Source organism: Leucopleurus acutus, assembly GCF_964270905.1.
Source record: "Leucopleurus acutus genome assembly, chromosome: 20".
NCBI classification, from domain to species: Eukaryota; Metazoa; Chordata; class Mammalia; order Artiodactyla; family Delphinidae; genus Leucopleurus; species Leucopleurus acutus.
This window is the reverse complement of record NC_139162.1, coordinates 33,890,249-33,905,801: the sequence shown is the minus strand read 5'-3', so window position 1 is coordinate 33,905,801 and position 15,553 is coordinate 33,890,249. Positions and strand designations below refer to the sequence as shown.

The following is a 15,553-nucleotide window of genomic DNA, read 5'->3' as shown; positions in this document are numbered from 1 at the left end:
GGAGTGACACTGCTTCTGGGAACTTGACTGAGGAGGTGCTAGTGGAGCTCGCAAAGGCTGAGTAAAAAGGTGTTCCAGGCACAGGGCCTGCCTGTACAAGGGCGGGGCTCTTGAGGAGGCCTGGCGTGTACCAGCACAGTTCTTTGTGGCTGTACTGGGGGGGAAGAGGCATCAGGAAATGACACAGATAGCTTGAGGAAGGGTGATCACGTGGAAGATGGCCCAGAGAAGGGAAAAGCTAGGGGCAGGGAGACCAGTTTGGTTTCCATTTTGGGGAAACAATAACTCAGGGAAGAAAATGCAAGCAGGAAGGCTAGGTTTTGGAAGAAGACAAGGAATTTCATTTTGAATGAGTTTGAGGTGACATATAGGTAGAGGAGTCTAGCCGGCAGCCGGAAATATAGGACGTGTGTGTGTGTGTGGGGGGGGGGGGACAATTTCTTTGTAAAAATCAAATTCTAGAGCCTCCTGAAGATGTCACTCAGACTGCTCTAGGGATTGCCCCAGGGCTTGCTGTTATTCACTTCTCGTGGTGCCTACTTGCATTTGAAAAACATCAAACAGTACAAAAGGCTGTATAAATCCCTATACCTCAGACCTCAGTCCCACCCCCTCCCCCCAGAGGAAACCACTGCGAGCAGTTTTTATGTATTCTTCCAGAAATTTGTCTTGCATATACACACACATTTAAGTCCCTAGAAGGGGTGAGTCAGACAGCAGCGGAAACTTACTACTATACTCACTGCATCATGCATGCCGTAACTTCCCAACTGTGTCATGTGTCAGTTGCTGCGTGCCCGGGTTTGGGGTCCCTCTCTGCTCAAGTCTTCCAGCTGCCTGGTGTGTAGCCTTTTGGTCTGCAAAGCTCGATTATTAGAGTAAGCTGAGTCTTTTTCCTTTAAGTGTTAATTTTCTTTAATGATATTTTTCCTTGTTATAAAAATATAAAATGGTAATTAACGTGTATGCATTTTAAATGATAGACTATATATATATCAGTGTATACTTTAAAAAAAGTGAGTCTCTTCCCACCCCCAAATTCACTCACCAGGTTTAGTCACCATAAACAGTATGGTATATAGACCATGTTCTGTGGGGCGAAGCTTTGGGGAAATACACACACGTGTGTATTTTTCACATGGAAAATATAAAGAAGATGACAAGTGACCTGTGATCTCTCCCAACAGATAATGATGATTCCTGTTAGAAAAGCAGACAAACAAATAGGCACTAGTGGTTTTAAAAAAATTACAAGATTATACAGAGTGGCATGAAATAAAAAACTAAAGTGTCCCTACCTCTCCTGCCATGCCCTGTCCCCACAGCCATCACTGTTAACAGTTCTCCTTCCAGAAAACTTGTAATGCAAATAGAAACATATGGTGACTCTCTCTCTTTGTGTGTGTGTTTTTATTACTTTATTTTATTTTTTAAAATTTATTTTATTTATTTATTTGGCTGCGCCGGGTCTTAGCTGTGGCGCGCGGGATCTTCGCTGCGGCATGTGGGATCTCTTTCCCTGACCAGGGATCGAACCTGGGCCCCCTGCATTGGGAGCATGGAGTCTTACCCACTGGACCACCGGGGAAGTCCCTGTGTGTGTCTTTTTAACGTACATGAAAGGGATCCTTTCTTTTAAACATAACAAATCTTAGATCTTTCTCTCTCGGCTCATTTAGCTCTTCATCATTCTTTTTAATGGGTTATTGGCTATAGTTCAAGGGAAGGTCAATGAGTACTCCTATGATTATTTAATTGGATCCCATTGATGGACATCGAAGCTGTTTCTCAATTATTTAGTATCCTAAATCATGCTGTGGTGAATATCCTTGTTCCCTCATGGAAATATTTCTGAAGGGTGAAAAGAAGGGGATTTGTTTTTAAACAGCTTTACAAAAACCTGCACGAATTTCATGCAGATATTCAACTGGATGAGTTTGGACACATGCATCCCCCATGAAACCATTACTGCAGTCAAGGTAATAGATATCCAGCACCTGCAAAAGTTTCCTTGTGTCCCTCATTTGTTTTGTGGTACGAATACAACATGAAATCTACCCTCTTAACAAATTTTTAAGTGCATAACACAGTATTGTTAACTATAGACACTGTGTTGTACAGCATATCTATGGAACTTATTCATCTTGTTTAACTGAAACTTTATACCCATTGAACAACTCCCCACCCACACCCCCATGCCAGCCCCTGGCATCCACCATTCTGTTCTCTGCTTCTGTGAGTTTGTTTTAAATATTGCCTATAAGTGGAATCATGCAGTATGTGTCTTTCTCTGATTGGCTTATTTTACTTAACATAATGTCCTTCAGGTTTGTCTATGTTGCAAATGGCAAGATTTCCTTTTTTAAGGCTGAATAACATGTCATTATAGATGTAGACCATGTTTTCTTTATCTGTTCATCTGTCAATGTACATTTCGGTTGTTTCCATATCTTGGCTATTGTGAATAATGCTGCAGTAAACATGGGACTGCAGATAAGATACTCTCCCAGATCCTGATTTTAATGAAATAATGGGATTTTAAAAATTATTTATATAAGCGTTATTTATCACTAATTAATACAACAACCTCTGAAGAGGTTGTAGTAATTTATATTTTTACATACAGCATGTGAGTGCCTTTTCCATATGTCCTTGTTAAAATTGGTTATTATTAATCTTAAAATTTGGGGGGGGAAGTAATTGAATAGAACTTTGTCAATGCCTTCATGTAAATTTGAAGTTATAATTAATGAGGACTTCAGTTGTGGAAACTGGAAAGCTTGCCCTTGATGTGGCAGTGTTTTCAGGCACATTGCAAGCTGGACAGGTGTCCCTCAGGAAGCAGGGTTAGCCCCTGAACAGATTTTGGCTGAACTGCAGGGGGCAGTGTTGAGCAGCGGGGCCAGCAGTGGGTGATCTGCCTGCCTTGGCCTGGAGGCATCAGGGAGACTGCCATGTTGCCTCTGGTTTTGAGGGTACAGAAGCTCCTAAGAGACCCACACTGCCACCCTGGGCAACCCAGCTGAAAGGGTGTGAAGCAGTTCTTCCCTTTGATAGCCAGAGAAACGGAGCCTTTGAGGGCCATTTTGAAAGGCTAACATTTCTCCCTGGTGGAACTTTTCTCAGAGCAGAAGCAATTTTTTTTTTTTCATGTCTCTGTTTTGACCTAAATTATCTGTGGGGTTGTACTTTTTAAAATACAGAAGCTATTTTTGTTGATATTACTTCCTTGTCACTTTAAATTTTTGTATTATGATTAATTTTGAGATTAATGTAAATTTACCCCAGCAAATTAATTTTGATTCTGTTTTTTGGGGGGTGGTATCCTCTCCAGTTGTATAGCAGCACCTGCTTTATCATATTGCCTTTATATTATGTACTTTTCCTTTAAAAACAGGGAGTGGGTGTGCTTTCATGCTCACTTTATCTTATAAAAAGAAAACATTGATATCCTGATAGAGGGCACTGTGTTTTGATCACTCAGGAATTTTGATCACAGGAGAGTTGTATCTTATTAATTTAAGATGAGAAACCGTAAGGCTGCGTATGTAGCATACAGCAATATTTACTAATTAATCATATTGACTTTTGACCCAGATGTGGGAGAAACTAAAGTTTTCTCTGAGTCATTGATTTCAGAGGCATAAAGTTGCATTAATATGTGAAAGCAAACTTGCAAAGTTTCTCTAGTTTCCAGCCTTTATTAGGTCATCATGTCACTCAGAAATGTGCCAGGCATGCAGTAGTTACTCCAAAAATGGGATTCAGTTCCTTCAGGATTTTTGAAGCCCCTAGATATACATGGCACCATGCCAGTAAAATTATGCAGTCCACAGGGATAGAGCCCCTCAGAATTATTTAAAAATCTTTACTGGAAATTTATTTCCTAAATATACCAACATTTCTCACTTAGTCCTTTAAGCATTTTATAAGTAGCTAGTTAAATATAGACGAGATATTGGTAGTGATGTTTGTGTTTGGTGTGGGTAAAGAGATGACCCTGGCAGGCTTGAGATGGGTTCTCTTGTTCTTACTGTTCCAGTACGTTTTTGTTTTAAAAGCCCTCCCTTTTTCCTTTATTCCTCTTTCCCCCTTCCAATATGGCAAATGCAAATCTACAGATAAGCTGTAGAACCATATTTTCCTAAATGGGAAGATGGTTCCATGGATTTTTAAAGTTTAGGGTAGTCTTGATTTAAGGATTTGTCACGTAAAACTGTAATAATCTTGTCTCCAAATTAATGTGCTAATTAGAAACCTAAAAGCCTAGTGATAAATAGGAATTTTAGAATCTTCTCCACTTTTTACCAAGTTCAGAAATCTCTTATAAGACCTTTGTTTACTTCATGGTCATCTAGTTTTTTTTATTTATACTTGTAGTGACGGGGACCTTACTACCTTGCAAGGCAACCCCTTTCCATTTCCCGAAGCTATCATCATTGGAAAGCACTCCTGTTCATCTGCAACCTGCCTGTGGTGGAACAGTGCGGAATATATATATTACACATCACAAAACTACTTCAAATGAGTATTTCTTTTCATCATTAGATGGAAACTACCCAGTGCAAGGTTCATGTGTGACTAGCCTTTTTCCTTGTAATGCCCTGAACATAGGCACTCGGTAGTGTTCTTACTTAGTTTCATATGACTTGAAGATTAACTGGAAGACAGGCTAAATATTTTTTGCCTGTATTTGAGTTAGAAAATGTGTAAGTGGGCCTTTGTAGAATAGATAACAGTCAAATTTAGGAGGTTTTTTCCATTGGTTAAAATGGAAGTATTCTACAGTGATATGCTTTCGAACCACAAATAAACTCTGATACATAGCAAATGATCCAGTTAGATAAGAACTCCATTTATTTTGTTGTTTATTTGTGGCCCTCATCCCTGCCAAAAGTGCAGAAGAGTAAAGCAAGCTGTAAACTCTGTAATGACTAGTCATTTTAGCTGTTGTCTTTAAGAAGCCAAAGGGGATAACCTTAGAGAATATATTAAAACCTGGGAAGCTTAAAAGTAAATCAGAAGATCCTAGGGTACCTAGAAGCATACCAAGGAAGACTTGATTCCACCTGCAGAACTCCCTGGAGTTTTAAAATCCAGTTCTCTGTGGTATTGCACAGTGAACAGGCAGAACGCTGCTATAAATCATTCCTTACCAAATGGCCCAGGATTTGAAACTAAGGGGCTGAGAAGGCTCCCTGTTGCCAACCCCTTGGTCGTGCCTGAGGACACCAAGGCCAGAAAGTGTCAGTTGCTTTTCAAAAAGAACATAGCTGCCCTCAGGCAGAGCCTGAGGCTGGAACTCAAGTTTTTTGACTCTAAAAATAAAACATCAGAAGAGGCAGAAACTGTTGATTGCTTACTCAGCCACATTTTAAATGTTATAGCCGGCGGAGGTTGGGACTTAGACATTTTTCTTTCCTTTCTTTAGAACCATTTTGGATCTCCTGGTGTTTCTAGCTTCCTGTGAATCCCGGACCCGCTCTGGACCTAGATGGGCTTGCCGCTGCGGGCACACCCCTCCTTCCAGATTCTGTTACTTCGAGGCTGCACTGCCTCCCACTGCCCCCCAGCATGCTCCCCTCTGGCACTTGGCACCCATTGCTATTTAACTAGTGCCCGTCTCCTGGCTTCCTGGTCCATCACAGCTGTGCTAGACTGAGACACCATGAGCACAACCTCACTCTGGCTTACCTCCAGCTACCTGGAGCCCGGCCTCCCACCTTGTCTGTGTCCAACACAAGTTTAGCAGATTTCCTCCTGTTTTATATTCAGTTTTCCCTCCTAGAGGTAGCTCTTCACAGTTGCGCCAGCTTGTTAAGGAATGCTATTTTCGTCTTCTTCTATTCTGCAGTAGTAATTGACTACACCCAGCCCCTTAGCCAGCCTAGTTTTTCCTTTCATCTTGTTCATTGATGCCCCCAGCCGCTCAGGCCTCAGCCCTTGCAGGTGTCCCCGCTCCTGTCTTTCCATTGCTGGTCATGCCCTGCGGCCCAGCCATTGTGTCCGTGTGTGTGGCGCTTCTGGAGCCCATTTCTTTCCTTCCACCATCCTCCAGGCCTTCAGCTAGTTAGTTCTTCTACAGTTGCAGTAATTTATGAGCCATTCCTCCGCCTCCAGTCTCGTCTCTTTCCCAATCCATTGTTTGCACCACTGCCAGATGAATCTTCTTAAAATGCTCCATTTTTTAAGTCAGTCTTTCCCGGGTCCCTCTCAGAAGCATTTAAATAGTTCCGTTACCACCGGGGAAGGTCTGAACTTCTTAGCTTTTCGTTCAAAGCCTGCTGTCATCAGGTGCTGCCTTCCTCTCAGCTGCTGTTCCTCCCTTTACTCCTCCCTCCGCCACAGGCTGTGCCCTTTGCTCGGTGCTCCCTGAGTGTGCCTCGTACCTCTCGGTCTCTGGAAGTCTTCTTAGCTCCTTCGTGGAGCCTTGTCTGCCAGCCATTCTTTTCAGGTCTTTGCTGATATTCACTGGCTGACCTATTCATTTGACACTTAATTCACTAAGCAAACATTATGAAAGACACGCTGTTTTGCTCCTGTGAGGAATGGATTACAGAGGGGTTAGAGGGTCATCCGCACTGCCAGGAAGCTTGTCTTTGTCACCTAGATTCTGTATCTTCTTGTGTTCATAGCTACTGGATCAGAAGTGTAAAGGCAGAGGCCAGGCCTTACACTTGAAATTCAAGAAATTTAAAAATCACCAGCACCCAGCGAATATTCTGCACAGGCAGATAAATACGTGCTGTGAGGGCTGCTGGTACACTTCTATTAAGGCTTCTTGGAATTTGGAATTTCTTGTTTTATTTATTTTGGCATTTGGATTAAATTTTGTACGTTCCCATTTTAGCATGAATTGTAACTTTAAAATTAAGGTGAGAAATCTATGAATGTAAAATCATCAGCTGAGTTATCTTATAGACTTAATTAGGGAAGATTATTTAAGCTAGTGATTCCTCATTAGTCCGGCCCCGCTCATATTAACTTTTCTGCTTTTTTTTTTTCAGTCTGCATGAAGAAATAAGTGATTTTTATGAATACATGTCTCCAAGACCAGAGGAGGAGAAGATGCGGATGGAGGTGGTGAACAGGATCGAGAGTGTGATTAAGGAACTCTGGCCCAGTGCTGACGTGAGTACCTGTCTGGGTAGAAGGGTGCTTAGGTGGTAATATCCCTGTGTATGTGCATTTGTAAAGTTGTGATCTAATGAAATTTTAAAAGCAAAGAATTTTTTTCAGCTTTTAGAATTTTGGGCTTCCTAATTATTTGCATTGAATTGGATGACTTACTTAAAACTGTTTCTTTGCAGTACTGAATAGCAGCTACTAACTGCAAACTATTTTTGGGAATCATTACTATAAAGAGAAGAAAGACAAATAAAGCCTCCTTGTAGTAGTGGGTTATTTGGATGTGATGTATCAAAACGCTGTTACTATTTTGTTCCAGCCTGTCAGTATGAACATTACATAATTGTGTACAGCTGAATGAAGATGTCAAGTAGGAATTTCTTATGTCATTTGAAATTCGTTTTCCTAAGCTAATGCAGGCGTGTGTTCTACTTTCCTGAAACTGCTGTTTTCTTCTCTTTTTCTAATCACTCCTTGCCTCCCAGTATAGCTCCCACCCAGTGAACAAAACTTGTGCCCAAGATTTCCTCTGCTTATTTGTGGTTCTTATCGTGGACGCTCACTTTTTAGGGCTCCTTTGAGGGTCTGTTGTACAATTTTGTGCATTCGAAGAAGTAACTTATTAGAATCCATTACATTGTACATTGTGTTGTATAGCTTTTCTTTAGACTCCGTCATGGGCTGGTAAAGGTGAAGCCAGGGAAGTTTTTCTGGTCCAGTTGGCAAAACAAAGAAGCTTCAAATAAGATACTGTAGGTACAGGGAAGAGGGGAGGACACTAGCAATATTTTATTGAGCAGCCACTGTATGCCACGTTGTTCCTCCCATGTGATCTAGATTGACAGCTTTCAACTGGGGACAAGTTTCTCCCCCAGGAGACATCTGGCAATGTCAGAGACATTTTTTATTATCGTGACTGGTGAGGTGCTCCTGGCATATAATGAGTAGAGGCCAGGGAGGTTGCTAAACATCACATGATGCACAGGACAGCTCCTCAACACAAAGAATTATCTGCTCCAGAAGCCAGCAGTGCTGAAGTTGAGAAACCCTGATCTAAATCAGTCCTCCTCCTTCTGAGGTGGGGGATTTTATCCACAATTTTTTTGCAGATGAGGCGCACAAGGCTGTGATTAGGTTCCTGGGTCCATCTCACCTCAAAAGTTGAACTGTTTTCATTGTTCATCCCTTATTGCAATTACTTGCAAACGCATATTTGCCTGAGTCTTCCACTGTTCTCTGTGATTTGAGATAGGATACGTCCTGATTTTATGCCACAGCATGATGTTATAATGACAGTGCCTGGTGTTCTCTGTGGAGATGGCCTACAGGCTGGCACTTGTCCTGGAACTGAAGTAGTCTGACCCTTCAGTAATCTATGCGAAGATTCCTTTTGAGAGAACAAAAGTTAAGGATTTGTGATTATATCTCTAGATTATCAGGGAACATTAGTGACCTGAACATTACTTTTGAGAGGTTTCTATTTAAGTCTACATATTTGAACCTAATAAGTTTAAGCTATATTCCGAATGTCTGCCTATAAGCCACGGGATCCCGCTTCATGAAAGCATGGTGTTAGGAAAAAAATGCTCTTGTAGTACTAAAAATTACCAGTAGAGGGTGGCAAAACCCTGCATTTCTCCATAACTTGGTGGCTTTTCATCTGATATTTTAATATAACAATTTTTTCTCTTTTAGGTCCAGATATTTGGAAGTTTTAAAACTGGCCTGTATTTACCTACTAGGTTAGTACGTTTATGGCTCTTATAAGGGATTGTACATTTTTTTAAGGGTATGTGCTTTGACTGTTGAATGTGTAAGAGTTGAAACAAAGCAGGTTTATGAAACAAAAATTCACTTACCTGTATTTTATTTGAATTATCTTGAAGTAGAATATCACTGCAGATAACTGCTCAACCCTGTAACTTAACCCACTAACACAGATGTTAATGTCATATTATGGTAAAACACCTGATTATGCTCTAGAACTTTGTATTCTCTGGAATGCCAGGTCTCTCATTTTTTATTGAGAACTCATACTATTAGCTCCTGTTCCAGTGTTCTGATTCAGAAAATCAGGGTACAGACTCTCCTCTGAGGGAAGTCTTGGTCTTTTCAGGCCTCTTGTTTGTTTCGGTCTTCTCAAATGAGGGCTGTCTTGGCCCATAGCTGGGGGTGGGGTGTGTGTTGGGGGTGATTTTGGGGGTTAGTAAGACTTCCTTGAGGAGTGAGTACCCGTCCTCGAAGAATTGAAATGCTGTGGTCTTTACGAAGCAAAAACATTTATGATGTTTTTGTTTTTATTGTGGTAAGAGCACTCAACCTGAGATTTACCCTTTTAACAAATGTTCAAGTGCACTATAGGCACCCATCATGTTTTTCGTTTGAGTTTGATTCAGTCTGCTTTACCCAAACTTAAAATATGTTAAAGTGGATGGATCCTAGCAATTTCCATTCTTCCCATTGCTGTCTTAGGCCTACAAAAGCCATAAAATATTCCACTTTGAGTCCATTAATATTTTTCCTTATTTAGATTCTGAGCCTCAGCAAAACCTGAGTCACTCTTTCTAATAATTTAATTAAATGTTATGAACAGTACTACATTTACCTAGTTCAGATTTGAAAAGAGCACGCACATAATTACAATGCAAAGTCTGGATCCCACCTCTCTCCCCCAGTTTCTCTCCTTGGAGGAGCTGCTATTACCAGTTCTTTGCATATCCTTCCAGAGATATTCTATGCATATAAAAGGAAATGTGTGTTTCTTCCTTTTGTACACAAATGGTAGCATACTAGATACACTGCCTGCATCTTGCTTTTTATACTTAATAATGTAAGTCACAATCAGTTAACCTCATTCACTTGGAAGGTCTTAAGTTTTTTAGTACCAGAAGCCTTTATGAACAGGAAACGTTAACTGGTGTTTTTGAGGTGTTACTTCTTTTAAAATCACCCCGGGAAATGACCAGGAGAAGGAGGAGGTTGTTAAAATCACCAGTTTCCGCTTCCTCTCTAAAAACAGTCCTCACCAACACATTTAGTCTTCATTGGGCAGGGTGAGAAATAGAGTTCCATTGTACTAACCTGCTGTCTGTAGCTTGAATGAGTTAAAGTAAGTACAGTTTCTCACTTCTTGAAACAAGTCTTGTGTGTGCTCTGTGTTCAGTGACATCGATCTTGTGGTGTTTGGGAAGTGGGAGAACCTACCCCTCTGGACCCTGGAAGAAGCTCTTCGGAAGCATAAGGTTGCAGATGAGGATTCGGTGAAAGTTCTAGACAAAGCAACTGTAAGTTCTTCCACATTTCATCTTAAACTCTCTAGGTTACTTATACATGAAACTTGTAAAATTAAAATTTAATTTTGGTGAGCACCGTCGGATTGGGAGTGAATTATTCCTTCCTTTTGTTCATGATCACAGTGCTTGTACATAAAAAGTTGTGTTTGTGAGACAAATGAATTATTCTGGTTGTACATTTCTTTAAAAAATACTATTCAATTTATCATACATAATACTGTAGAGATTTTTTAATATAAAAACATAAGTAAAAATGTGGATATCTGATAAAGTTTATAGTTGTACAGCTGTTGCTTTTCTATCATATTTTGTATCCTTGAAGAATTGTATTAATTGAAATTTTGTAAATCAAGTCATATTTTAACTAACGGAATGGACATTAAAGAATTTTCACAGAAGCTCATTTTAGAAATAAATATGTCTATTTTAGAAGTTTGGATTTTTGCATCTTAGGTTTTATTAGAGCAAAACAACTTGTATTGTTTTTTATTAAAAGCTGTTAATTTGGAAATCCAGTTCTGTACACAAAGTTTGCTGGCCTGAGTTTTCTAATGCATGGTAGAAATAGAGCTTTTTTTTTTTTTTTAAAGAATTCCTGATATCGCATATAAATCATCCTATCATTTTTCATTTGAGAATCATTCTTACATTTTAAGTTCTCTTGTTAGGTTGTTTTTTGGGCTGTTTGCAAAACTGACCAAAAAGGCCAGCGACTTACTGCGTGTGACTTAAGAATCTAGCAGTTTTCTTATTGGAAACGGTTTGGCGCTGTGGACTGACGTTCATAATTCTTGATTTTCTTGAGTTGGAAACTGTTCTCCAAAGTATATTAATGTTGAGAAAGTTTTTGTTACCTGATTTCAAAACTCTCAGTTAGTAGAAACTACAAATATATTGCATGAGGTTAGTGCTAAATATGTAAAATATCTAGAAGGCCAAGTCAGCTATGGTGCGGAGGGTTCAGAGTACTCAGTGTTTTTATGTCCTCATGAGGAGGTGAAGACCTCAGGTCTGATAACCTTCCATCCCCTGATCTTGTCATTTAATTTGGTTAAAGTATTTAAATTTTACCTGTCTTCTCTTTCTAGGTACCTATTATTAAATTAACAGATTCTTTTACCGAAGTGAAAGTTGATATCAGCTTTAATGTACAGAATGGTGTGAGAGCAGCTGACCTCATCAAAGATTTTACCAAGGTCAGAGAATTTATAGTGTTTATTCAGTGAAAATGTTAGAAATGGAGTTGTGTTTTGAGATGCTGTTGTGGTGGTGTTCGGATATACTTGGCTAAACTATCTTTATATGTGTATCGCTGACAAATGCTTCTTTTCTGTGCAGTGGTTTTACGTTCCTTGAATCTGCTTGTAATAATCAGTAATTTATAATGTGACCTCAAGTAAGAATTAAGGGTTGAGGAAGCTTTTGAAGAACTTCTCTCCAAGAGTTCAGATTAAGACCCTCTCTAGGGAGCCTTTTCTAGATTTTAATCCCCAAGTCACCTGTAAGATAGGTCCTGCAGGTGTCCTTATCTTATCTTGAAGTGGTTTAAGTCTGTTTCTGCTTATTCTGTTCTCTTCCCAGATAGTGCAGAATTTGTCAACATCATCTTCAGAACATTTCACATGCTTAAACCCATCAGCTTTCTTCTCCCAAAACTAAAACTGTGAACTGCTTTGGCTTATGTAGAATATCATTTCTCTCCATTCACAATGTTTTTTTTAAAATAAATTTATTTATTTTATTCATTTATTTAATTTTTGGCTGCATTGGGTCTTCTCTGCTGCACACGGTTTTCTCTAGCTGCTGAGAGCGGGGGCTACTCTTCGTTGCAGTACGCGGGCTTCTCACTGCAGTGGCTTCTCTTGTTGCGGAGCACAGGCCCTAGAGCATGCGGGCTTCAGTAGTTGTGTCGCATGGGCTCAGTAGTGGCAGCACGCGGGCTCTGGAGCACAGGCTCAGTAGTTGTGGCGCACGGGCTTAGTTGCTCCACGGCATGTGGGATCTTCCCGGACCAGGGCTCGAACCCTGCATTGGCAGGCAGATTCTTAACCACTGTGCCACCAGGGAAGCCCCCAGGATGTTTTTTTTTTTAGCAGCTCTTCAGGTTCACCTTTTTCTTTTTATGTCAGAAAATATTTTAACCCTCCTGTGGTAAACATTATATTCTTGTATAAATGAGCAGAGTATAGACAAGCAGAAAAAGAAAAGAAATACTATCTGTAATCCCACTCTTTTGGAGGTACTGGGTGTGTGTAAAGTTTCTTTTTACCAGAAAGAAAGTTTTTAAAAAATTGAGAATAATACGTATGATAAAAAATCTTACCAGTATAAAAGGGTAGTGAAAAGTGAGTCACCCTTACACCTTACATGCTTAGACCAGCTTCATAGGATGTGCCTTCATCGCCTTTTTTCTTTGCTTTTTATCCTCTTCTTGACATTTTTAACAAAAGGAATATAGCACGCTATATACAAGATGTCTAATACTTCTTTTCTAACTTAATATTTTGGTGGGTTCTTCTGTATCAGCACAGTCAGGGTTCCTTCATTCTTTTCACTGACTACATGGTTGTCCCTCGTCAGGATTATTGTGCTTTGTGTAGCACTTCCCCGGTGTTGCTTCCAGTGGTTTTTTCTGTTACAGAAAGTGCTTGGTGGACATCCTTCCATGCCTACATCTTTCTTTACACTAATAAACTGTAGGAAGATTCCCGGAAGTGGAATTTCTGGGTCAGAGGATATATGCAGAAAAAATTCTGTTGGAAATTTGCCTAATTGGTCTTTAAAGAGACTATATTTCTGAGTTCAACTGTAGTGTTTAAAAATGATTATTTCTCCATATTTTTGTTGTTTCTCGTGCTTGCTTACTTTGACATGATTTGCAAAAGTTTAAACTTTTTTCTTTCTTATGGAAGCAGTTTGTTTCCATTGTAAGTGTCAAGAAAAGAGTGGAAATCACTAGTAATTCTGCCGCCCTAGGTGATGGCTGTTGACTTCTTTCTCGATGTTTGTGCTTGCTTTGTTCCCCTCGGCGTCCCTAGCCCAGGGCCTGGCTTGTGGAGAGAACTTAATGAGTGTGTGCCTGAGTGACAGACAGACTCACACTCTCCCTATTGGCCAGCATGGACGTTCTCACCCTTCTTTGTAAAGCACAGAAGGTGGGCCTGTGTGTTCACCTGCCCGCATGGAGAACAGCAGGCAGGATGGCTCCTGCTTCTGGGCTCTGCAGAATCATCTGAAGGACCCTGGTCTGCCTATGGAGTGCCACCTGCAAGAAGTGATTCTTTAAAATCCCACTGATTTACTGCTTTAAGAGACGGGAATTCCCTGGCGGCCCAGTGGTTAGGACTCTGCACTTTCACTACATGGGGCCTGGATTCGATCCCTGGTCGGGGAACTAAGATCCTACAAGCTGGGAGGTGTGGCCAAAAAAAAAAAAAAAAAAAAGAAAGAATTGAGACACTGTCCTGTACTGTTTCTGTTACCTATTTACAGTTGAATATTATTCGGTAATGGTCATAAATGAGTGTCACAAAATATGTATTGCTAGCGTTTCTGTCCTGTAGTGAGTGCTTGGCTGCTGTCATTTACGTCTACATGTTTTAGATTTTAGATGTGAGGAGACAATCCTTAATTACTTACAGCTTACTTTTTTATAGCTTGTTTTAAAAATAGAAAATTAAGTATATTACATATGTCCACCAAAGTTTGTAATGTAAGGACCAGTTTATACTTAGAGACCATATATGCTGTTAATGCTTAGAGCTATTATTGATGTAGGAATTCATTGAAAATACAATTTTCTTTTCCAGAAATATCCTGTATTACCATACTTGGTTTTAGTATTGAAACAGTTCTTATTACAGAGGGACCTTAATGAAGTATTTACAGGTGGAATTGGTTCTTATAGTCTCTTTTTAATGGCAGTGAGTTTCCTTCAGGTAAGTTATACCATACTAGTGTACACTAAACATTTTTTAAAATATATCAGTTGGGGATCATTTTGGAAAAAATTTAAATCAAGCTCTAATTAGAGTGTTTCCCTTGATTACTTACGACTTTTCCCTTTAAACTAGGTACCTTTTTATAATTTAGCAAATAAGTACTTTAAAATCCCTAGGGAAGAATATTTGTTTTTATTTTTAATCCCGTGTACTCTAGTATTTTTGAGACTTTTCACTGCAAATTTTAGCATGCAGAAGTATGGTGTGGTTTCCATAGGTGTAAATAGTAACACAAATGCCAAAATTAAGAATGTCTTCTAAGCAACTACTCTTGTAAGTTTAGCTGGAATTGAGATTTGCTGTCTGGTTAAGATGAGTTAGAAGTCTTAATCTCGTCAGTGAGTGTATTTAGTATTTATGTGGCGCAGTGTTGCCAACTGCGTGACTCGCTGGTGAGTCAGAATGACTTCCCTGATGTTGGGCCAAGCCCGCGCTCTCAGCATCCTGGGGCAGCTGTAAAATTCAGCCTTACAAATTGTTCCCCACCAGGTCCCCCCACACCCATGGGGCTTTAATTTAGGTTGTCTGTAACAGAAGTACTATTATGATTAGCCTGCTCTAACTCCATGACCTATTGGCTGCTATGCTAAAGCAAAATTATAATAATACTGTTTATAGAAGTTAGAATGTCATTTATTATCCTCACCTTGAATTTAGAGAAAGTCCAATATAATTCTTTTTCTTCTCATTTTAGTTACATCCCAGGGAAGATGCTTGCATCCCCAATACAAACTATGGTGTTCTCTTAATAGAATTTTTTGAATTATATGGACGACACTTCAATTATTTAAAGACTGGCATCCGGATAAAGGATGGTGGTTCCTATGTGGCCAAAGATGAAGTACAGAAAAATATGCTAGATGGCTACAGGCCATCCATGCTTTATATTGAAGATCCTTTACAACCAGGTATTGAATTTAGGTAAATTTATGGACATTCAAAGAAAAAGGCATTGGGAATTCCCTGGCAGTCCAGTGGTTAGGACTCACTCCACGCTTTCACTGCTGAGGGCCTGGGTTCAATCCCTGGTCGGGGGAACTGAGATCCCGCAGGCCTCGCAGTGCGGCCAAAAAAAGAAAAAGAAAGAAAAGGGCATTGTCAGTCATCATATTGTACTTTAAACTCTCTTCA

General features: G+C 39.9%; 1 protein-coding gene across 2 annotated transcripts in view; it reads left to right on the top strand.

Annotated features, from left to right (window-relative positions):
* TENT4B (terminal nucleotidyltransferase 4B) overlaps window positions 1-15,553 on the top strand; it is a 61,555-nt gene that overhangs the window by 37,767 nt on the left and 8,235 nt on the right. For both annotated transcript variants that reach the window (XM_082863250.1, XM_082863249.1), the window contains exons 2-7: window positions 7,008-7,131; window positions 8,824-8,870; window positions 10,292-10,412; window positions 11,510-11,617; window positions 14,231-14,359; window positions 15,117-15,330. In XM_082863250.1, coding sequence (XP_082719376.1) covers window positions 7,008-7,131; window positions 8,824-8,870; window positions 10,292-10,412; window positions 11,510-11,617; window positions 14,231-14,359; window positions 15,117-15,330 — 743 coding nt within the window. The remainder of the gene's footprint in view (window positions 1-7,007; window positions 7,132-8,823; window positions 8,871-10,291; window positions 10,413-11,509; window positions 11,618-14,230; window positions 14,360-15,116; window positions 15,331-15,553) is intronic.